Source organism: Scyliorhinus torazame, chromosome 14 (genome assembly GCF_047496885.1).
Source record: "Scyliorhinus torazame isolate Kashiwa2021f chromosome 14, sScyTor2.1, whole genome shotgun sequence".
Lineage (NCBI taxonomy): Eukaryota > Metazoa > Chordata > Chondrichthyes > Carcharhiniformes > Scyliorhinidae > Scyliorhinus > Scyliorhinus torazame.
Window position 1 is genome coordinate 124,134,731 of NC_092720.1, and position 25,119 is coordinate 124,159,849.

Genomic DNA, 25,119 nt, shown 5'->3' on the forward strand with positions numbered 1-25,119 from the left:
CCCATCCCAGTTTAAGCTGAATCTCAACTGATACCTGCACTCTTCCTCTGCATTCCATTTCCGTGAATACCGTACTAACATTCTCCTCCTTCCTTCAAGCCAAATCTCTACTTCTAGCTTCTCTTCTCTTCCACTCCAAAGCACTGCTCCGAGGTTTTGCCCCTTTCACTTCTTTATTGCCATTGATTCTCCCCCTCAGTCCTCCATTTACACTTCCCTCTCTACTTCAATGCAATCTATTCTCTCATCCCAATTATATTCATTGCCATCTATATCCCCCTTCCTGCTTCCCTTCAATGCTATCTATAGATCCCATACCCTTGTTCCTTCATTGCCATTCACTGTCTGTTCCTTTTCCTCTTCAATGCTACCTGTAATTCCCCCTTCTTTCTTCCTTTCATGACCACCCATTCTCTCTCATCTTCATTATCATCTCTGTTCCCCTTCTCACTCTTCCACCATTGCCATCCAGTGCCCTTGATCCATTTTTATTCAGCTCTCCTGCTACTCTAGCCATTTGTGCTGTTACACACTGCGGGCAGGTATTTGCATTCTTGACTGAATTCCTGCTTAGTGTGCAGGAAGTTGAATCTCATAACTGCAAGAGACAGGTAGGAATGGCACGGAAGAGAGGGAGGCCCAGTCTGTGCTGATTGTTACATACAGACTGAGACCTCAAAACATTGACAGTCAGCAAGAAATACTGATGGCTGTGATACATGAATCACCTCTAGCGTGACATATGGCAGTTGTTGGATTTTTAACAGTTGAGAGAGAAAATGAGCAAGCCAAGAAAAAGCATTTTCCAGAATAATCTTGCCTCTATTTCTTCCATTCCTGCAGTAACTGACTCCTCCGGAGAATAGTTCTACAAGTCTTGAGAACCAAAATGCTACATAAGCACTGAGAGCTTTGCAGCTAATTTTGAACCTGTCCTCATCAGTTACAGGCACACTTGCTCTTAAAGCTCACTCAATCCCAATCAGGAGTAGTTTTTCTCTTGTTCCCACTGTGAGGCCAGTCGCAGTAATTAATCCAACCAGCTCAGCACTAATATGCGGCAACTGGCAGCAGTGAGGCAGAGGACATATCACAAATCTAGTGCTTGGTACTTTGTAAGCAGTCAGCCCGCTGATTTAATTTGCCAATCAGTGATTGTTATCTGAAGACTGTGTAAATGCAGTGTCGCAACATTAGATGTTGCAAATATCTAAGGCAGGTTTATTGCTCCAACAATTCTGTAATTAATATTTGTCAAAAGAACACAGGAAAAGGAATAAACCATTCAGCCCCTCTGGCCTGCTCCATCATTCAATTAAATCGTGCTGTACAACTGAACCACACTTTTGATGCATTTCACGTGATACTCTCACCCAACATAAATATATCTCAGATTTTAAAGCACCAATTGCTCTAGAATGGGGGAACATTAGGGTTGCAAACTGTGATTAAATGTATTCCTGGAGGTTTCATCACATGTTCTGTCCACATGCTCAAGCCATGAATCGGCCAACACATCCATCCTTGTGACACGCTGCCTTCCTACTCCAATAGGAAAGCAAAACGACTCATTACCCAGTTGGATGATGCTCGACTGTCAGCCAAACAGCCTCCCCCCCACCCCCCCCCCCCCCCCCCTCTGCCATGCGGGACCTGGAAGGATGGTCATGGCGGGTTGGGGGGGGGGGTGAGAGACCCCCGGTCAGAGTGGTCGAGTGGAACATACGAGAGTTAGGGGGACCGATGAAGAGAGCACCAGTATTCTCACATCTGAACGGCCTGAAAGCAGACATGCTGTTACATAGAACAGTACAGCACAGAACAGGTCCTTCGGCCCTCGATGTTGTGCCAAGCATTGTCCAAAACCAAGATCAAGCTATCTCACTCCCAGTCATTCTGGTGTGCTCCATGTGCTGAGACCCATCTGCTGGTAAAGGACCAGATGAGGCTGAGGAAGGGCTGGGTGAGCCATTCTGTCTTCGATAGTAGGGTGTGGGGGGAGGCTATACTGGTGGCTATTCGCAGAGTGGGCAACACCTGTCATACCTGTCCTTCAACCAACAAACTGGTCCACCTCTGTGAGGATTATAAGCTTACGGTCAACTGGGTTTCTAAACTGGATAGGTACACCATGCCTTGAATAGAAGAGGTATATGCCAAACTCGCAGGTGGCCAGACATTCACTAAGCTAGATATGAGCCACTCCCATCTTTAACTTTAGTGTGACGGCACGTCCCCCAAATACGCAATGATCAACATGCATAAGGGGCTGTATGAGTATACTGACTTTTGCTTCGGGGTCCAGTCAGCATGTACCATATATCAGTGGATCATGAAGAACATACTCCAAGGTTACCTAAAGTAGAGGTGTACTTGGAATACGTTCTGTTCACGGGGACTTCAGAATGAGAGCACTTGATAAACCTAGAAGAGGTCTTGTGACGATTTTAGAAAGCTGGGGTACATCTGGAAAGGGAAAAATGTGTTTTTCAAGCGAACAAAGTATCGTATTTGAGCTATTGGGTGGATAAAAAAGGGCTATATCCAGTGGAGGACAAGGTGAGGGCCATCAGGGAAGTACCAACTCCAAGAAACACTGTGGAATTGCAATCCTTCCTGGGATTAGTAAATTATTACGGGAATTTTATCCCGAATTTGGTCTCCTTGCTGTCTCCCCTACACACACTACTGAAAATAATTCCTGAAATGGTCTTGGGAGGGAGGCACCACAGGTGGAGGCCTTTGAGAAGTAAAAACAGTAGCTGCTGTCATCTAATATATTGGCCTATTTCGACCCCAAAAACGAACTCATCCTGAGGTGTGATGCTTCCTCGTACGGGGTTGGTTATTTTCACACTGCTGGAAAGACTAGACAGAAAGTCCCATCACCCAGAACTCTCTCGGATACCAAGCAGAAATATTCGCAAACTGAGAAGGAGGGCTTGGCGGTCATGTTTGGTGTAAAAACGTTTCACCAGTACGTCCACGGCAGGCGATTTGCAATATTGACCACAAGCCCTTATTGGGGCTTTTTAAAGAGGATAAGGCAATTCCCCCTGTTGCTCCACCCAGGTACCTGTTACTTGCAGCCTATGAATATACCTTACAGAGCACAGCCCAGGAATGCGAATTGCTAATGTTGATGAATTGAGTTGCCTCTCACTGCCCACAAGTCTGGCTCCCCTGCCAGCCTTAGAAGAGGTTATGATGACCCTAAATTCTTTAGAGACCTAACCAGTATTTGCAACCAAATCAAGACCTGGATGCAAAAGGATCCAACACTATCAAAATTGAAGCTTATGATTCTGAACGGCGGAGTCCAAGGACACCCCTCAATGACATGAAACCTTATCTGACCAAGAAAGATGAACTCAGCGTTGAGGACGGAATCATTTTGTGGGACGTCCCTACCTGGGCGGCCCCAATTGTACTGGAGCTACTAAAAGGCACCTTGGGATGTCTAAAATGAAAATGCTCAACAGGAGCTCCATCTGGTGGCCCGGTCTCTACTCCGACATCATGGACTTGGTGAAGCAGTGCGGTTCATGCCAGGGTAATCAAGGATTCCCTCCCTCAACCTCCCTTCATCCATGGGGGAGGCCAGGCAGGCCCTGGTTGCGAGTGCACATGGACTTTTATCAGTTCTATATTTTTGATCCTCGTTGATGCACACTCCAAATGGTTGGAGATATACATGGGCTCCACATCCTCCCACACAATTGAGAAACTACTACAAGAGTTTTTGCACGCATGGCATCATGGATGTCCTAGTTTCCAACAATGGCATGGTCTTCACCAATGAGTTCCAAAGTTTCCTGTAATCCAATGGCACCAGACGCATTAGAACAGCACCTTATCACCCATTGTCGAATGGAATGGTGTAACAGGTGGTGCTGGCCTTTAAAATCAGCATGAAAAAACAACCAGCAGCATCAAGAGACCAAATTGCCACGTTTTTTTATTCGATTATAGGACTACTCATTTTCCAACAGGAAACACCCCAGCGGAACTGTTAATGGGATGACAGCTTCATACGAAACAAAGCCTCCTATTCCCAAACCTGGCAAGGAGGGTGGAGTCTCAAGAGAACCAGAAAATAAATTATGACTCAGCGAGAACGGAAAAAATATTCAAGTCAGGTGATCTGGTCTGTGTGAGTAACTTCGGAGATGGCTCCAAGTTGGATGCCTGGAGTCATAATGGAGAAAGTGGGACCAGTATCCTACAAAGTGAAGGTCCAGGATAAGGTCTTGAAGAAACACCTGGACCATCTCAAATGTAGGGAGTCCATCCCCGTACAAGCATCACTACCGACCAGATGTGACCATCGTTTGTGCAGGGCAACAGCTCAAAGAGAACTCGGAGTCCAATTCAGTTCATACTTCCAGATCCAGTTCTGTCCTTGATGGACCTCAGCCTGATTGTGAAAAGGCAGAAGAGATCGCCTCGCTTTGAGAGTTCGGAGGGAAAAATGGGCTTATGGGGGGAATGTTATGGTGGCCTTGAAGGACATAGGGGATCGTCAATTGATAGTGGGCTTTGTGGAATATGAATTTACTGTTGAGTCGGGGGGGGGGGGGGGGGCGGGGTAGCTCACCCAATGGGAATTGTATGGCGGGTGGTAGCTTGAAGCCCGCTTCTCCAACACAGACCAACATCTCTGTAGGTCCCCGGGCTTGGATGTATGTATTGTAATGCGCGGCAGTGCCCTTTTTTGTTACTTCATTGATGGACTTGATGTTGGAAGAGTGGCCTTGGCGAAGTTATTACAGTTCCCATTTGTGGAATTTACCATGCGTGCACCATAAACAGACCCAAGTCACAATTCCACAATACATTTATGGACAATTATTCTACAGCTTTGTCAATATGCATTATAATGCCAAATAAAGATTTTATCTTCAGATTTTACACGAAGGATGAAATCCATATCTTGAAGACAATCAAGGTTGGTTTGTATTTCATGATCTTAAGATCAAAACTGCTGGGTTCCTGCATCAGAAATGTAACGAGGTGGGACATTTGTCTCCCAGAGGTCCAGGATATTGGTCCAATCCCATAATCAAAGGATCCTGACTCCGAGTGAAAATGGGTAATGACCCTGGTTGTTTGTATACTTGTAAATAAAGCACAGCGGTGGATGTTGGAAAATTCTGTCAATTGGACAAACTGAAACAGCATTATGTAGTCACTGATTTCCTTGAAGTGTACTTCAGCAAAGTGCTTACTTTAAGGCCTCAGCCTGTTTCAAAAACCTTGGCTTCAACAAGGTAGTTGTACCTTAAAACCGTCTGGGCCTTTTAACCACATCTGAGCATGTACAGTTTATTCAATTTCCCAGTGTACAAACTATCCATCAGCATGACTTGACAGGTAAAATGAGGTGCCACTTCACTTTCTGGGGAAAGCCCCAGAAAATGAATTAGAAGGAAATAGGAGATTGAATTTTCAAAGTTTTATTTCAGCTTAAGTCTGCCTTTGTTAACAAATACTGTGATCTATTATGAACTGCACAGCCAGAAAACATCATTAATCAGTACCTGCAATTTTGGTTTCTTTATTGAAGGTTATTAAGAGTGGTTTCTCAAGAAAGGATTTTTATTTAGTCACAGTCCTTTTTGTTGATGTTGAAACTTCAATTAGAAAAATCTCTCATGAAACATTTTCAAGATCAAAACGTGTTTTTAATACAAAAGAATTTATAAACCAATATCCTAAAACTTCTTGTCCAATCCAGCTGGACCCCAGGACCAGCCCCACCCCTCCCAGATTTTGTTTGAATCCTTCCTCAGTGCTCCAAAACCCACTGTTCACATTTCCAGTACTCTGATATCAGAACTATCAACTATTGCTTCTAGTTGCCGGGGAACCACCCCAATGATCCCTCCTTTAATCTTCCCAGATTGAAGGGCCGCCTCCCAGTGCTGTCAAAGTGCTCCCATAAAATACTGCTAGACTCCAAATCTCATTATAGATACCTCCAATTCCCAGGCACTGTTACAGGATAAAATTCTATGTACAAAGCTTTTTTTGTATAATTCCATTAAATTGAAAGAACATTTATAATTATACCAGTTTGTGAGGCTGCTGCTTGTTTGATTTTACTACTGGTCATCTGGGTTTTACATGCTACTGTCAAAAAGGTCATATGTCAAACCTATTGATAAGAAAATGCATGCAGGTGACCCTCAAATTTCACCAAGTACCTCTGGGTTTCGATTAAAACTTCCTCAGGTTTTGCTGGAACACCACTGATTTACTTGTACTTCCTCGGTTTTACTGAGGCACAGCCACTAGCATCTAAATATTATCATTCACTGCATTACCTAGAAGTCTGTTAGAGGGTACAGCGATATCTGACAACTCTGGTCAGCAACTAGTATATTTTTACAGCCCTTTATGTCCACAGCAGAAATCCAGTTCACTTTTTCTCCATGGTCAATACTATGTTTTGGCAAAATGTGATTACTTTTATTTCCTTTGCAGCCTTTTGCACCACGGTCACTTTTTTTAGACCCAAGACCTTCTTTAGCAGTGGAGCCAACAGTCTTTTTCCCAGCCGATTTTAAAGGGCCTTTGCCATCAGTTAGGATTTGCTTACTGACGTCCCACAGCATGACTTTTGCATCATTCCCTCCAGAAATCAGCCAGTAAGGATGGGAGAGAGAGTTCAGAAAATGAACCTGAGAAACACCCAGACTGTGACCACGGAACCCATATTCCAACTCAAACCTTGTTCCCGTCACTCTGAATAATCGTATCCTGCCGTCTTCAGCTCCACAGGCAAATATGTTGCCACAGTTGGCAACTGTTGTGAAGTGGGCCAGTGGCGGATTGAAAAGTTGGCAACCAGCTTGCTGTTGCATTCCTTCCATCTCTTCTTGCGCTATGTCCTGAAGGCTCACAGTCCAAACAGGTCGTGTTTTCTGCAAGTTCCACAACATCACCTTCCCAGGAAATAAGAAAGCAAAGTATTTTAGAAGTGAATGGATGACAATTGGATTAAATGTCCTTACAATTTATCAGCCAAGAGTGAACTAACTGCCAGGATATTAAAGAAAAGCACTGTGATCACCTAGGTCATTTGGGGTGACAGTTACTTGCACAGGAATAGAAACTGAAGATACGGCTTTTTCCTCTTGTCGGCTAACACCCAATAATATTGGAACTCAAGATTTTAGGAATACAGGTACAGGAAACTTTCTTGTTCGGGTTATCTACTTTTAAAATGTTATTCTTTCATGGGATGTGTTCATCACCGGCAAGGCCAGCCTTTGTAGTCTATCCTTAATTCCCCCTGAACTGAGAGGCTTGTTCGGCCATAGCAGAGAACAGTTTACACTGCAGTCGATCTGGTATCACATGTAGGCCAGACCAGTAAGGATGGCAGATTTCCTTCCCTCGAGGACATTAGTGAGCCAGATGAGTTTTTACAATTGCCGATAGTTATCATGGTAATCATTACTGAAACTAGCTTTTAATTTTAAAAGTATTAATTGAATTTAAATCCTAGCATGTCATGGTGGGATGTGAAGCTATGCACTTAGAGCAATAGCCTGGGCAACTGGGTTACCAGTCGTGACATTACCACTAAATCACCATCTCCCCAGTCAGTAGTCATTGAGTCACCCAGACCAGTTGACTCCCTGGACTGTCCTGACTTGACTAGTCTCAGTCTTGAGCAGCAGTTGGGATGCAATAATTGTCATTGGGACCCCAAGTTCATTTTATTATTTCATGCAGCAGTCATGGTAGGCAAGGTAACTGTAGGAAAATTGGACATTCTGAATTCTTCCTCTGTGTACCCGAACACAGGCGCCAGAATGTGGCAACTAGGGGCTTTTCACAATAACTTCATTGCAGTGTTAATGTAAGCCTACTTGTGACAATAAAGATTATTATTATTTTATTGTGTATCCCTAAATGCCCATGAGAAGGTGGTGGCATGCTGCCTTCTTGAACTGTAACAGTCTAAATGGTATGAGAAAATCCAGTGTTGTTTGGGAGGGAGTTCCAGGATTTTGACCCAGCGACAGTGAAGGAATGGTGATATATTTCCAAGTCAGGATGGTGAGAGGCTTGGAGGGTAACTTGCAGGTGGTTTTTTCCATGCATCTGCTGCTCTTGTCTTTCTGGTCTTATTTTCAGTAATTCTGATTGGATCTCGCTCCACTGGGCCAAATGGCTCATGCAAATATGCATTCGCTGGATTCTCCAGGTACCTGGGAACTAACACCCTCCCCAGCGAGGCTCGACTGTGTGCCGGTTAGTACTGGTCCACACAAATGTGGACCAAGTGTCATGGCATGTGAGGCGTCTCCCAGGCCATTGGAGATCCCTGGGTGGCCGGGGACATGGCAGGGTGGCACCCTGGATTTCCCTCTGGAACCCGGGCACCTTGGCACTGCCAGGGTGCCAGTGCCAAGGGCCGGGACCTGAGGGAGGCCATGCCCATGAAAGGGGGGGGGGGGGGGATGAGGGGCAACAGCTCTCCATTGCTGTAATAATTTTGAAGTGTGGGCTGGACCGGGGAGAAACTCCCCAAAGTCCCAAAAATTGGCTTAAGTGTGGGTGCATCCAGGTCTGGATCTCACCCAAAACGCCGGCGGGAAACACCCCGCCAAACTCACCCAAATTAGACTTATTAATTCCGCCCACGATTTACTGTCAACATTTACCATAATAAATAAGGATATACTACTTCCAATGATAGAAGGGTTGGTAAAGGTAGATTCAACCTCAAATATCCATTCTGTCCCTTTTGTTACATCTAGACCTGATTATTCTAACACATTATTGGCTGGTGTCTCAAACTCTATCCTCCATAAACCTATTGCCATCAAAATTCTACTCCGTGTCCATCAAGTCCTGTTCACTGATCACATTTCTGCTTACTGACTACACTGGCTCTGGTTAAAAAACATCTTAAATTTAAAATTCTCATTCCTAGTTTCAAATCCCTTTCCATCTTCTGTAATCTCCTTCAGTCCCACAACACCAAGATGTCCTCTGATCCTGGTGTCTTGAGCATTCCCAACTTCCCGGCCACCATTGGTGGCCATGCCTTCAGCTGCCTGGCCCCCAAGCTCTGGAATTCCCTCTAGAAACCTCTCCACCTCATTTTCCTCCCTTTAGATAGACCTTAAAATATAACTCTACGACCAAGCCTTTGTCTGCACTAATATTTCATTATGTGGCTCAGTATCATTTTAAAACTGCCCATTTTATAATAAAAATTCATAATAATTAACATAGCAACACAGGTTAATAAAGCATTGGGACTCATCTCTGGAAGAATAGAAATCAAAAGCAGAAAATGCTGGAAAATCTCAGCAGGTCTGGCAGCCCAGTGTAGCTGCCAGACCTGCTGAGTATTTCTAGCATTTTCTGGATTTCAGATTTCCAGCATCTGCAATATTTTGTTTTTAATTCAAAACAGATTGGTTGTGTTAAACTATTTAGAACCTCTGTTCGCTTGCAAGCAAAGCCATCCACAGATTTCAAATAGAAACCTACATAATGTATATATTCAGGGATAAGCATTGGACTCCTCACACATTTCATAGAATCCCTACAGTGCAGAAGGCCATTCAGCCCATCGAGTCTGCACCGACCCTTCGAATGAGTTCTCCAGCACGCCACTCCCGTCCATGCCAGCCTATCCACATGACCCCATAACCTAACCTGCACATCCCTGGGTTCTAAGAGACAATTTAGCATAGCCAATCCACCTAACCTGCACATCTTTGGACTGTGGGAGAAAACCGAAGCACCCAGAGGAAACTCATGCAGACACGGGAAGCACGTGCAAACTCCATGCAGGCAGTCACCCAAGACTGGAATTGAACATAGAACAGTACAGCACAGAACCGGCCCTTCGGCCCTCGATGTTGTGCCGAGCATTGTCCAAAACCAAGATCAAGCTATCCCACTCCCAGTCATTCTGGTGTGCTCCATGTGCCTATCCAATAACCGCTTGAAAGTTCCTAAAGTGTCCGACTCCACTATCACAGCAGGCAGTCTATTCCACACCGTAACCACTCTCTGAGTAAAGAACCTACCTCAGATATCCCTCCTTTCTCTCCCACCCTGAATCTTATAGTTATGCCCCCTTGTAACAGCTACATCCGAGGAAATAGTCTCTGAACGTTCACTCTATCTATCCCCCTCATCATCTTATAAACCTCTATTAAGTTGCCTCTCATCCTCCTCCGCTCCAAAGAGAAAAGCCCTAGCTCCCGCAACCTTTCCTCATAAGACCTATCCTGTAAACCAGGCAGCATCCTGGTAAATCTCCTTTGCACCCTTTCCAATGCTTCCACATCCTTCCTATAATGAGGTGACCAGACTGCACACAATACTCCAAATGTGGTCTCACCAGGGTCATGTATAGTTGCAGCATAACCCCGCGGCTCTTAAAACACAATTGGACCCAGGTCCTTTGCACTGTGAGGTGGCAGTGCTAACCACGGTGCCGTCCTGAAGCTGGGTCAGAATAGGACTGCATGCCTGACCCAATGCAGGGCATGGTGCCAACAACTGACAAATTAACTGATCTACAGAGAGAAAGAGACTCTGCCTCTCCAGCAACATTTCTGGCTGATTATTTATTACTATTATCATAATTGAAGCCCAAAAAGGGCCAATTTACTCATGCAAATGAATGTTTGCATCTCACGAGCAGCTTTAGACTCATAATTCTTTCTCTATATTCAAATCAATAAATGATCTCAGCACAACACTGATGGTGCTAAAATGTTCAGATTACATAAGGCGTACACATCATTTCATATAAAGAACATATTTTCTTCTAAAGTAGGTTGACGGTATTTGCCTTGAAACTAAGATGTCCCACTGTATGTTGTTGAACAATTCGTACTGAATGTTTCCAAACTGAAATATATATCTGGTTATCAACTGGAATCATAAAGAATTATCTTTGGACTGATGATCCATTGTTTTCAACCTTTGTTATGCTGAAGAAAATTGCTTAACTGAATGGAAGAAATAATTTCTGATCCCATATTATGACACCTTGCTTGAAAAACATGTTAAATGTCCCTCCTGGTCCCTTTTGATCTCCAGTTAAGTGACCACACAGGCAAAATGTCTAACATACAATCTGTACCTGCATATCTAATCCACAGGAGAGTAAACTCTGTGGCCTTTGAGGTCGGAAGGTCACACAGGAGCAAATGTTTGAATGTCTCCGTAGAGAGCGGCTGACCTTCTTGCTTGCCAAGTCTATGACTTTTATTGATCCGGAATCATCTGCAGCAGCAAGATGGCTGCCTGTTTCATTAATGGACAAGCAGTTTATCTCGTCCTCATTCACATGAAAGCACTCAATGGGTTCTTTAAGGGCTCGAATATCGAGTACGCTGACTGCTTCACTGTGTGATGCATACAGTATGCTATCACAGGTTTGCGAGAATGACACACAGGTGACATCGTCGTCATCTCTGAGATTCAGATGACTGATGGCAGCACCTTGGCTGTTCCAGATTGTAAGAGCTCCTTTCTCTGCCCCTGATGCCACAACACTCTCACTGTTAACATCTAGGCACAGCACTGTAGATGAAGCCCCTGCAGTCCACTTTGTGGCCATACCTAAAAGAAAAATGAAATTGACATGAAAATGGCCAACGTTTTGACTTCCACTAACTACAGTAAATACTCAGATGGGGTAGAAGGGCCATTGTTAATTAGCAACAATGCATCTGTTTCCCACCTCATCAGTTCCAGCACCCTGTATATTTTTCTCCTCAGTAGGCCGGCCAACTCCCAGATCCACGGCTCCCACCTATCCCCTCCTCACATTGAATGCTCCCGTTGCCCTTCAATACAGCCCTCACTTCCCCCCTTCCTCTCATTCCCTTCATTAATCCCTCCCTCTCCTCCACTTTTCCCTCGCTCTTCACATCCCCTCCCAGTTCACCACCAGTCTCCTCCTCCTCCCCCCAATCCATCCCTCACTATTTCCCCTACCACTATTCACCCCCATCCACACTAAAGTTCACCCCCACTTCAATATAGTCCACCCCCTATCCCCACGATATTCCTTCCCCAGCCCCCACCAACCTCACTACATTACCCCCACTATATCCCACCACTCACACTATTCCCCAACCCCACTATTACCTCACTCACCCCAATCCCCATTATTGCCCCCATCTATTCACGGCCTCACCACCATGAGTCCTCCCCATAGTATCCCTACGGTGCAGGAAGCCATTTGGCCCATCGAGTCTGCACCTATCCTTTGATAGGGCACCCCACCCAGGCCCACTCCCTATAACACCACCTAACCTGTACATCCCTGGACACGAAGGGCAATTTAGCATGGTCAATCCACCCAAAATCTTTGGACTGCGGGAGGAACCCGGAGGAAACCCACACAGTCACAGGAGGATGTGCAAACTCTACAGTCACCCAAGGCCCGAAAAGAACCCGGATCCATCGTGCTGCGAGGCAGCAGTGCTAACCACTGTGCCGCCCATAGACCCCATTATATTCCCCCCCCCCCCCCCCCCCCCGCCGCCGAAAATAATAGCCCCCTCTAATCCGCCTCGCCCCACTCCACCCCAAGTAGTCCTTCATGTACTCAGTAGTCCTGCTGTACCGAGTGACTCGGGCAGATAAGCGGATTCACTCCCTGAACCCCACCTCCAGGCCTGGCCCACGCCAAGACCGCGCCGATCATCAACGGAAGCCGGACATGCGCATGCGCGCGCGCTCCCAGCACCGCCCTCCGTGCCGCGCGTTCCCTGGCCCTTTGCTGTGCGACGCGCTCTCAGCCCCGCCCCCATTGGCCCGCTCCCAGCCCCGCCTCCCCCCGTGCGGCGCGCTCCCAGCCCCTCCTCCCCTGGTGCGGCCCGCTCCCAGCCCCTCCACCCGTGCGGCGCGCTCCCAGCCCCGCCCTCCACCCGTGCGGCGCGCTCCCAGCCCCTCCTCCCCTGGTGCGGCGTGCTCCGGGCCCCGCCCCCACGCAGACACGGGGAGAACGTGCAGACGCCATACAGTCATCCAAGGCAGGAATTGAACCAGGGACCCTGGAGCTGTGAGGCAACAGTGGTAACCACTGTGCCACCATGCTGCCCATTGTGCCATCATGCCATGGGGAATTGTGTTGAGAAACTCCCCACAAACTGTCAGGGCCCTGTGCAATATGGAGGCCTCTTCATGGAATAAACTGCTAGTGATGGATTGAAAGGAGTTAACTCTTGGGGGTTACAGAGGAATGGAAGGGTGAATTAAAATATATATTTTTAAATAGTACACTGAAGCCACAGTGCTATCCACTTGTGCTACCGTGCTGCCCGTGAGGCCAAGTGAGGCCTTGCATCCTCTGACAAAACATAAAATCTGTTCGCTCATTCAGGTGAAAGTTGAATGTGACACTATTCCCGGGCGAGTCCAGGGCTTTGCTTGCGGGATGTTGAAAAGTATTTTCCAGGTTACTTGCCTCCTTTTTTGGTCCTGGGTTTTCTCTTTCTACATGTTTGCCAATAGATGGGAAGAATTAGTCATGATATCACACGCATCATCATTGTGGGTCCGGGTTGATGGGCTTTTCCTGCCCATCATTGTAACTTCATAAACGCATCGAGTTCTGGTACTCTGACCCACTAGCAAGGTCATCTGCAGCAGTTTGTATCGCCAAATCCTGTTACAGAATGTACATGAAAATATTTCTCTACTCCAGTCATATCACCTTATATAAACATGGGCAATAGGAGAAGGAGGAAGCCAATTCAGCCCTTTGAGTCTCCTCCACCATTCATTATGACCGTGGCTGATCATCCAAGTCAAAAGCCGAATCCCACTTTTACTCCCATATCCTTTAATCCCCTTCGCCCCAAGTGATATATCTAACTGCTTCTTGAAACATGCAATGTTTTGACCTCAACTACTTCCTGTCGTATAGAATTCCACAGGCTCACCACTCTGAGTGAAGAAATTTCTCCTCATCTCTGTCCTAAATGGGCAGCACGGGAGCACAAGTGGATAGCACTGTGGCTTCACAACGCCAGGGTCCCAGGTTCGATTCCCCGCTGGGTCACTGTCTATGTGGAGTCTGCAAGTTCTCCCCGTGTCTGCGTGGATTTCCTCCGGGTGCCCCGGTTTCCTCCCACAGTCCAAAGATGTGCAGGTTAGGTGGATTGGCCATGATAAATTGCCCTTAGTGACCAATAAAAAAAGGAAAGCAGAACTAGGGGGCATAGCCTCAAAATAGGGGAAGTAGATTTAGGACCGAGTTTAGGAGGAACTTCTTCACCCAAAGGGTTGTGAATCTCTGGAATTCCTTGCCCAGTGAAGCAGTTGAGGCTCTTTCTTTAAACGTTTTTAAGAAAAAGATAGATACCTTTCTAAAGAATAAAGGGATTCGGTGTACGGGCCGGAGAGTGGAGCTGAGTCCACAAAGATCAGCCATGATCTAATTGAATGGCGGAGCAGGCTCGAGGGGCCAGATGGCCTACTCCTGTTCCTAGTTCTTATGTTCTTATGTTAGAAGGAGTTATTGGGTTACGGGATGGGGTGGAAGTGAGGGCTTAAGTGGGTCGGTGCAGACTCAATGGGCTCCTTCTGCATTCTATGTTCTATGTTCTGAAAATGGTCTATCCTGTATCCTCAGGCTGTGACCCCTGGTTCTGGACACCCCCACCATCAGGAACATCCTTCTTGCATCTACGCTGCCTAGTACATCCTTCTTGAATTTACGCTGTCTAGTCCTGTTAGAATTACGCCTGGCTTTTGTCACTATCTTACAATACGACAATAGGACTTGGGGCCTGTTTTCTTCTTTCTGGCAACCCCTCCTGATTTTCACAACAATTGCCTTGAATGTGTTACGGTTTTTAACCGGTTTAAAGAAACGTTGTGTCTGTCAGATTATTTTTACTGTGCCTTCACCGTAGTTGACCAAGAGTTTTTCTCTTTCAGATTTATTCTTTCATGGGATGTGGGTGTCACTGTCTAGGCCACTTGCTGCCTGTCTGTGATTGCCTTTGAGAAGGTGGTGTTGGTCTCCCTCTGAAACTGCTGCAATGCTTGTATTTGTACACCCAGTTCTGTAGGGGACTCAGGATTTTGAATCAGTCACAGTGAAGGAACAGTGATATAGTTCCAAATCAGGATGTTGTGTGAATTGGAGAGGAAATTACAAGTGGTATTATTCCCTTACGTCTGCTTCCCTTGTTAGAGGTTGTGGGTTTAGGAGGTGCTTTTGAAGAAGCTTTGGTGAATTGTAGATGGTACACACTGCTGCTACTGTGCGTTGATGATTACGGATATTTAAAGTGGTGGATGGGGACGTCAATCACCTGGGCTACTATATCCTGGATGACACTGAGCTTCTTGAGTTGTTGGAGCTGCGCTCATCCAGGCAAGTTGAGAATTTGCCATCACACTCCTGACTTGTGCTTTGGAGATGGAGGGGTTGAATTCATCACTGCAGAACCCCCAGTCTCTACCTGAGCTTGTAGCCATAGTATTTATGTGGCTAGCCCAGATCAGTTTTTGGTCAATGCAGTAATCCTCAGTATGTTGACAGTGGGGGATTCAGCAATGATAATGCCATTGAATGTCATGGGAGATAGTTAGATTCTCTCTTGTTGGAGATGGTCATTGCCTGTCACTTTTTGTGGCAGGAATGTTACTTGCCAGTTATCAGTCCAAGCCCGGATATTGTCCAGATCTTGTTGCATATTGACATCGACAGCTTCAGTATCTGAGGAGTCATGAATGGTGCTGAACATTGTGCAATCATCAGCGAACATCCTGACTTCGGACCTTATGATGGATGTAAGATCATTGATGAAGCAGCTGAAGATGTTTCAGCCAAGGACACTACCCTGAGGAACTCCTGCAGTGATGTTCTGGGATTGAGATGATTGCCTTCCAATGACCATAATCATCTTCCTTTGTGCCAGACATGACTCCAAACACTGGAGAGTTTTCTCCCTGCTTTCCATTTATTTCAGCTTTGCTAGGGCTCCTTGATGCCACACCCAGTCAAATGTTGCCTTGGTTAGTTATTCTCATCTCACCTCTTGAGTTCAGCTCTTGCCCATGTTTGTACCAAGACTGTAATACAGCCAGTAGCTGAGAGGCCTTTGTGAAATCCAAATGGAGCATCAGTGAGTGAGTTATTGTGTGAATCCTGCTTGACAGCACTGTCGACGACACATTCCATCACTTTGCTGATGGGACGGTAATTCGACAGGTTGGATTTGTCCTCCTTTTTGTATACAGGGCAGACTGGGCAATCTTTCACATTGTTGTACTGGAACAGCATGGCTAGGGACAGGCTAACAAGTGTTCAATACTACTACCGAATGTTGCCAGGGCCCACAGTCCTTGCTTTATACAATATCTTCTGTCATTTCTTGGTATCATGTGGATTGAATTGGATTGGCTGAACACTGGCTGTGATAATGGGGACCTCAGGATGAGGGCAGATGGATCATTGAGTTTGCACTTCTGGCTGAGAGTGGTTGCAAATGCTTCAGCCTTTTCTTTTGCACTGATTTGCTGGTCTTCCCACCATTGAGGATGAGGATATTTTTGGAGCCTCGTTCTCCGGTTAGTTGTTTAACTGTCCACCACCAAATTGCGACTGGATGGGGCAGCACTGCAGAGCTTAGATCCAATCCTTTAATTGCAGGACTGTTGGACTCTATGAACCGTAACTTTATCCTAAGTGCCATTCCAAGAGATTTTGTAATCTTTAGTTTGTTTTCTTCTGAATGTTTGCAGCAAACTACCCAGTCTTCAGAACAGTGACCACGACACCACACAACCCTGCCATGGCAATCTCTGCAAGACATGCCAGATCATCGACATGGATACCACTATTACACGTGAGAACACCACCCACCAGGTACGCGGTACATACTTGTGCGACTCGGCCAACGTTGTCTACCTCATACGCTGCAGGAAAGGATGTCCCGAAGCGTGGTACATTGGCGAGACCATGCAGACGCTGCGACAACGAATGAACGGACATCGCGCAACAATCACCAGGCAGGAATGTTCCCTTCCAGTCGGAGAACACTTCAGCAGTCAAGGGCATTCAGCCTCTGATCTCCGGGTAAGCGTTCTCCAAGGCGGCCTTCAGGACCCGCGACAACGCAGAATCGCCGAGCAGAAACTTATAGCCAAGTTCCGCACACATGAGTGCGGCCTCAACCGGGACCTGGGATTCATGTCACATTACATTCATCCCCCACCATCTGGCCTGCAAAATCCTACCAACTGTCCTGGCTTGAGACAATTCACACCTCTTTAACCTGGGGTTACCCCATCTCTGGATCTGTAAAGATTTAATCACCTGCTAATGCTCGCATTCCTAGCATTGTTTGGCATCTTTGAATTTGTCTATATATGTGTTTCTGGAACAGACCTCTTCATTCACCTGAGGAAGGAGCAGCGCTCCGAAAGCTAGTGACATCGAAACAAACCTGTTGGACTTTAACCTGGTGTTGTAAGACTTCGTACTGTTATAATTATGTAATGACTGCTTTTATTTCAGACTCTTTGAGCGTACCCGCTGGATGACATTTGGTAAAGAAGGAGGTGCTTGGAGAGTAATTGCTGGTGTGCTTGCTCCCATCAGGAGGTCCTCCTGTGTTCACTTCACAGTATCCAAGTACAATACATATCAGTGGTCATGAAGGTAAAACATGCTAATGCTGAGGATTGGAAAGCATTCCATTTCAGACACCCTGTAATGGTACTAAGCATTGGCGATTTAGGACACACCAGAACGACATTCTGTTGCTGTTCGGTAAGATTGTAAAGAAATGTTGAATAAGAGGTACCTTTGTCTTATAGGCCCATGCTCTCTATGTTATGAATTGAGACAATTCAGACTGATTAATTGACTGAAATACCTTCAATGTTTCTTTAAAATGTTTAAAACATATGAATATAGTCTCTTGAATTCTGTTTTTCTTCGTCCCTTTTGCATTTCAATTGTGCGTTGTTAAACACAGAGACAATGAAGTAATCTTCATTGTTCCTTTTTGAATCTAATTCCCTCTACAACTTATTATATCGTTTGTCATAAATGCTTTTGATATTTATGGCATGACAGATACTATTGTAAAACCCACAGAAAATAAGTATTTTCTTCAAAACAACCGATGCCAATTGTATTGATTGTGTCTTTCATTGCTCCACATCTCATTTCAAAACGGTCTTGGCTAACTCATTTCACAATGTGACTATCCAAACAAGAGATACAAATCTTACACACTCTGTCATTTTAGCAAACAATTAAACCATGATATTAGCCAATGTTCCCTGACAAGTCAAAGCCCAGTGTATCTGGGAATGAACAACTTGTAACTACTTCAGTAGGTAAACAGAAGCCAGAATCTTTCATCCTGTGGGATTAAAACAAATCTGGGCTAGATGGCTAGCGTATGGTTTGAAATAAGGCCAACAGCATAGGTTCAGCTCCTGTTTTGACGGATCTAGACTTGGGACCACTTGGGTGGCAATCTACTTCAAGGTCCCTGCTGATTTGGTTCTGAAACTGACCACTAATATGTGTTCAGCAGTAACTCCAGGTTACTTTCTGTCCTCACCTGTTTGCACGTAGATGCAAGTAGTTTCTGCTTACCTGTCCAAGTACCTGTGCACTTGAGTTTGACACTGACCCGGCAAAAGATCAGGCCACAAAATGCATTTCATCACCGTAAATCATGCAATAGTGTTCTGGAGTGCCGTGCCCCCGTTTCCTTAAATCTCTGCCAGGATTGTTCTACATTTACAGTAATCTGAGCCTTTGCCAAGATTTAATCTTCTCCATTTTTTGATCATTAATCAAATAGTTCAGCTGGTTTCTCAATATCTTTATTATCAGAAAGCAAACATTCCGTGATTGGGCACTAGGTCATTGCCACTGTTGCTAACTTTCTCCTTGGTTCAATTGCTCTGTTTTATTATCTTTGCTCTCGAGTTGCCAGGTATCTTTATGATACCGCCACGAGGTTCAAGTTCGAGTAATGATCAATAACCCAATACACCGATTAGTAAGATTCAAATCAAAGCACATTTATTATACACATTAATCGCTACTCACGCACAAATTCTACGTCTAAGCTACTTCTACAACTAACAGGCCTATACTTAACTTCGGACTGGCCCACCAGGTCAGGGGAACAAATGGCCTTTCGTTCGGGTTCTGAGTCTGCGAGATTCGAAATTGGTACGGATTGGTAGCTAGGAGCGCCTATCTCGTAGCGAGCGTTGAATTAAGACTTACTTTGTTTTGGGGTCACTGCCCCGGTCACGGTCAATGTTGGTTCGTGTTGCTGGGTGACCCGGGCAGGACGCAGAGGTGAAGAGAGCTGAAGAGAGCTGAAGAGAGGCCGATTTGAACTTGGGGCTTAACTCTTATCGTTCCCAGGGGCTTCCCGCCTTTCGGGGCGGACCCTGTACCTGGTCCCAAGTGATTGGACTTTGTCCCAATCGCTTGGTTCGATTTCTCCAATACTGGAGGTGGTCTTGAGGTGCTCGTTCGCCTCCTTTGTGTTGGCTCCCGCTGGCGCCCAGGAGTCTGGCTTTGCTTTGTGTGTCCAAAATGTTACTTATTGTTCCCGGGGATTGCTCATCAGTATGCAGATGGCTGCTACATTGTTATGCTGATGGCGCTGTTATCGATGTTGTCTGGCCTTTGCAGAGGTAAATACACAGCAAACCTGCAGCTGCTGGTTTCTGTCTATGTTGGCTGACTTTACCATCAGCCTTTGCCGTTCACCATTTTAAATCGGGAGTTGGCCAATTTAGGTGGCTACACCACTGAGGTAAGGAAAGATCATTTTGATGACCTGAAAATGACTTCATTTTGCACATCATTTCTCCTGTGGGTTAGGTGTGTACTTGGTTTAAGGTTTTGTTTCTCATGTTTCATCATGAAGTAATATTTGGCCGTGACAGAGACTGTTTGGCAATTCACCAATCACACCTTTCCACCATGGAATCAGGTTGGAAGAGAGCATGATTTGGAATTTTGCCATTGCTGTCATAGCCCTATCTTAGAGTCCTGCTTTTTTTGAGTATAGCACCTTGAGCTGTGGGATGAGTTCACTTAACTGGGCCTTAACCATGAAGACTAAAAATAGGAATTTGGGATCCAAGGTGTTAATGGTGCACTGTTGTTTGGTAAAGGCTCTGTTAATACCAGCTGATGTGCCTATTCTAGGTAGAAAGTGACCATGTAGAGCAGGACAAGTTGCGAGAAGAGGGACGAGGAGGGCTCTCAAAAGGAAGCCATTTCTGCCAAAGTGAGGATCAATGCTTGAGACATGATTCTCATATCAGAAAAGGGTCATGGCTGGAATCTGCTAACTGCTGCAAACAGCATCAATTTATATAGTGCCTATAATAGATTAAAATGCCCCCTGGTGCTTCACAGGAGCCTTCTAAGACAAAATATACCAGTGAGCCCCGTGAGGAAATATTAGATCTGATGAGCAAAAGCTAACTGTAGATTTTGAGGAGTGTATTAAAGGGGAAAATTGAGTTGTAGGGAGGGAATTACAAAGATTAAGGTTCAAGCAAATAAAGGTTTAAAATCAGGAATGCTCAAGATGCTAGTACTAGTTGAGCGCTGATATCTCCAAAGGTTGTGGTACTGGAGGAGATTATAGAGCTAGGGAAAGACAAGGCCCTAGACAGTTTTGGAAACAAAGGTGAGAATTTTAAAATGAAAACTTTGACCTATAGCCAATATAAGTTAGCGAGCACGGGGGTGACAGAAGAATGGAACTCAGTGCAAGTTAAGACGTGGGCAGAGAGTTTGGGGTGATTAGCAAGGAGTGCACTGAAGTAGTCAACCCTAGAGGTAATAGAAGCATGAATGAGGATTTCAGCACCAGAGCTGAAATGGGCAAGGTTATGAAGTTGGAAAGAGGCCATCTGGGTAACAGTGCAAATATGTGGTCAGAATCCCGACTTGGAATTTAAGGTGCTACATAGAGCACACATAACGGGAGCAAGATTGAGCAGGATCTTTGGAGTGGAGGACAAATGTGGGAGGTGTGGCGGGAGCCCGGCAAACCACGCACATATGTTTTGGGCATGCCCGGCACTGGAAGGGTATTGGAAGGGAGTGACGGGAGTGATTTCGCGGGTGGTGAAGGCCCGGGTCAAACCAGGCTGGGGGTTAGCTCTATTTGGAGTTGCGGAAGAGCCGGGAGTGCAGGAGGCGAAAGAGGCCGACGTTGTGGCCTTTGCGTCCCTAGTAGCCCGGCGCAGGATCCTACTCATGTGGAAGGAGGCGAAACCCCCCGGACTGGAGGCCTGGGTAAATGATATGGCGGGGTTCATTAAACTGGAGCAGATAAAGTTTGCCCTGAGAGGATCGGCTCAAGGGTTCACCAGGCAGTGGCAGCCATTTCTCGACTACCTAGGGGAACGTTAGAGGGAAGACAGATGACCAGCAGCAGCAACCCAGGGGGAGGGGGGGGGGGGGGGGGAGAGGGGGGGTTTAGTTTAAGTTTAGGTCAAAGATAAAGGGGTTTTGTTACTTGTGTATTGTTTAAAATTTCTGTATTGTTATTGTTGCGTTTGCTTTGTAAGAGGGGAAAAATTGTTGTTTGGGAAAAAATTTTCAATAAAACATTTATAAAAAAAAAAAAAAAAAAAAAAAAAAAGAATCCCGACTTGGGGACAAATATGATGCCAAGGCTGTGAACCGACTAGTTTAGCCAGAAACCTTTGCCAGGGAGAAGGATAGTACTCGGGAACAGATTTTGGAGCAGAGATCGAAAACAATGGCTTGAATCTTCCTCATATTTTATTCGAGGTAATTGCTGCTCATTCAGCACGTGTAGTTGGATAATCAATTCTGCAAATTTAGCGACACGGCAGGAGTTAAAGGGGGTGTTATTAGCATACATGTGAAAAGGGAAGCCATTGCAAGTGATACTCTGGCTGCGATCAGATGGCTGAGAATGGAACCAGGCGAGAGCACTCCCACCCAGCCAGATGACAGTGGTGTTGAGGGAGGATGATGGTCAACTGCATCAAAGGCTACAGTCAGGTCAAGAAGAATGAGGAGGGATCATTTACTTTTGTCACAGTCACATAGTATAAAAGTCACAAATTACATCCAATCTGTTTCTGTACTGCGGCAGGGGCAAAAAGCCCGATTGGTCGGATCAAACATACAAGACTTTGGGGAGAAAAGGGAGGTTGGACTTGGAATGATAGTTTGCAAGGACAAAGTAGTGAAGGGTTGTTTTTTTGAGGAGAAAAGTGTTACGTATGGCTGCCAAGGTGACAGAGGCTCTTAACGTTTATGCTTTTGATTGTTTCCAGGCTTCCATAGTTGGAGATCAAAACAACTTCTTGCTGTTTATAGTACACTGCTGGATAATTTAAGGTCATTGAGGCACTCTATGTACAGAAACAATTTCTTCTCATTTCCTCTTGAAGACAAGCAGGAAGAGTGAGATGAGGGCTTGCATAGACTGCAGGCTTCTTCTCCATGACACATAGCACACATATCATTTTGCTTGCAGCTTGGCCCAGAAGTGTTTCCACTCCTTCAATGTACAACTAGAGTACGGCCAGGCAGCTCAAGCAGTTGAATGCTGATAACTCGAGCAGTAATCATGATTCGTTAATCCTGCAGCAGTCCTCTGTGCCACCTGTAATGACCCAGAATGACAAACAAAAGACTGACTTCTGGGTGACAAGGGTGACCCAATCATGATGTGGGTCTTGACTCCATTTGGAACTCAACGTAAACATGTAAAACATGCCTACACTGAGAACCACACTCCACAAGGAATATTGTGAAGCATACTTTTCGAGAACCTAAGGAACGCTTCCACAGCTTGGACTGCGCCGAAGGAGCTCTGCAGCACTCAGCTGAGTGCGTCTCAAGATTTGTAGTGATGTGCCGTATTATGCACGACCTGCCATTATAACCTGCTACCTATTGGGTGAGAAATTGAGGAGTGGCAACACAAGGAAAAGGAGGAGGATTTGGAGGAAGAGGAAAAGCAGTGGGTAGTGGGTGAAACACATGATAAAATAATTAATGAGAAATACCAGTAACCTCAACCACACATTCCAATTCACTTAACAGTTCTACACTCCTTACCTTTCCCCTATCACTGACCATCACATCTTTTTGACGGCACAAAAAAAAACATCCAGTAAACACTTTATAATCTGATTATAGAAATTCAATTGAAAAATAATGCACACAAAAAAACCGTCTGCAATGGGAACTCTGCTACTACCAACCTTTGGTTCGGTGTGTTGAAGTTTGAATGGATGGGGGGGTGGGATTTTCTTGCAGGCATTGAGAACCCGCTGTCAGGACCATAAGCAGATCCTGAGTTCACACTTGTTGTTAAGGTGATTGCTGGCACAACTTTACATGAGGCTGACTCCAAATTGACCGCCTCCATTTTTGCCCTTTTGTTAAAGATGGTGGGTGAAATTCCAAGATGGGTGACCCAATGAAAGGGCACCTGACACTGGACGGTGGGTTGGTCCCCTGGGAGAGATGGGTGCTGTTGAGGCAGAAAGAGCCTGCAACATGGAGGTCCACTTGAAAGTCTACTGAAAGTTGTAAATTAAAGAAGGCCCACAGTTTGGGATACCAGTTTGGAGGGAAAGTTCCTTGACAAGAATGGTTTTCGCATTGGCTACGCACATTATATTATTGGATTGTTGAGAGGAGGCACCATGGACCCCAATGCCCCTTCAGGTAGCTGCCCGCCCCCGAATTTAGTGGGCGGGTGGGGGGCTCCAATTTTGGGAAAATGCCGTTGGCATCTAAAAATTGTCCCGAAGCTCTCCTTAATTGGCTCCCCACCTCTGTAGAGTGGGTTGCCGATTCCTGTCACAACGTGGCCCTCAGACACTCGTGTAGAGGCAGGACAGCATCGGGGCGATGTGCCCATGTGGTTTTCCATTTATTGCATGATCCCCACCACCTCCAAATCTGCCTCCATGGGACCAGGAGTATTCTGGCCAATATTATACATTTAAAGTAGACCTGTCATAGAATAGAATCCCTACAGTGCAGAAGGAGGCCATTTGGCCCATCGAGTCTGCACTGACCCTTTGAACGAGTACCCTACATTGGCCCACTTCCCTGTAAACCCACCTAACCTTTGAGAAGCATGGTAGCATAGTGGTTAGCACAGTTTCTTCACAGCTCCAGGGTCCCTGGTTCGATTCCCCGCTTGGGTCACTCTCTGTGTGGAGTCTGCATGTTCTCCCCGTGTGTGCGTGGCTTTCCTCCGGGTGCTCTGGTTTCTTCCCCAGTCCAAAGATGTGCAGCTTAGGTAGATTGGCCATTCTACATTCCCCTTAGTGTCCAAAAAGTTGGGTTATGGGGATAAAGGGGATAGGCTGGACGTTTGGCGTTTAAATAGGGTGCTCTTTCCAAGGAGTGGTGCAGACTCGATGGGCTGAATGGCATCCTTCTGTACTGTAAATTCTATGATTCTATGAGCGCTAAGGGAGAATTTACTTAACCTGCACATCTTCGAACTGTGGGAGGAAATCAGAACATCTGGAGGAAACCCACGCAGACATGGGGAGAACATGCAAACTCCAAGTTACCCAAGGCCGGAATTGAACCCAGGTCCCTAGAGCTGTGAGGCATCAATGCTACCCACTGTGCCACCATGCCGACCCGTGCACTTTCTCTTTCCCACATGGTATTGTCATAATATACACCAGTATATCATGGTGCAGACACACACTGATGGACACACAGTGGGACCAATCAACATACACAACACTGCAGCCAATCACCAGTGAGAGCACACTCACTATAAAGACAGGGGGCATCAGAGTTCCCGCTCATTCGAGTAGCAGCTAGCTAGGAGCACAGAGCTCACAGCCTGCAACACAGACATTCACCACGTGCTGCAACACAGACATTCACCATCAACTGGTTTGGACAAGGCAAAGGTCTTTAGTTAAAGCTAGTATCGTACTTACCCACAGTTCAAGTATGTTTAAATAGTTAACCTTTTAATAAAATAGTGTTGGTGACCTGTATGTGATCCAGAACACCCAACGCATCATGATACCAGGTATGGTTGCATACTTAGAGCTACCTGCAAGTGATCTGCC

The 25,119-nt window shown here is 45.8% G+C and overlaps 1 protein-coding gene across 4 annotated transcripts; it reads right to left on the reverse strand.

The window, feature by feature from the left end:
- Nucleotides 1–5,440: 5,440 nt before the first annotated feature.
- wdr53 (WD repeat domain 53) lies at nucleotides 5,441–12,762 on the reverse strand. 4 transcript variants are annotated; one of them, XM_072474766.1, is made up of 3 exons: nucleotides 12,667–12,762; nucleotides 11,129–11,610; nucleotides 5,441–6,947 (listed from the first exon to the last, which is right to left on the reverse strand). In XM_072474766.1, the coding sequence occupies exons 1-3, from the start codon at nucleotides 12,701–12,703 to the stop codon at nucleotides 6,327–6,329; spliced, it is 1,140 nt and encodes a 379-aa protein (XP_072330867.1). In that variant the 5' UTR covers nucleotides 12,704–12,762; the 3' UTR covers nucleotides 5,441–6,326. The 4 variants fall into 4 exon arrangements, with proteins under 4 accessions (XP_072330867.1, XP_072330868.1, XP_072330870.1 ...); XM_072474767.1 differs by having other exon boundaries at nucleotides 12,623–12,723; XM_072474769.1 differs by lacking the exon at nucleotides 12,667–12,762 and adding an exon at nucleotides 12,605–12,625.
- Between the last annotated feature and the right edge of the window lie 12,357 nt (nucleotides 12,763–25,119).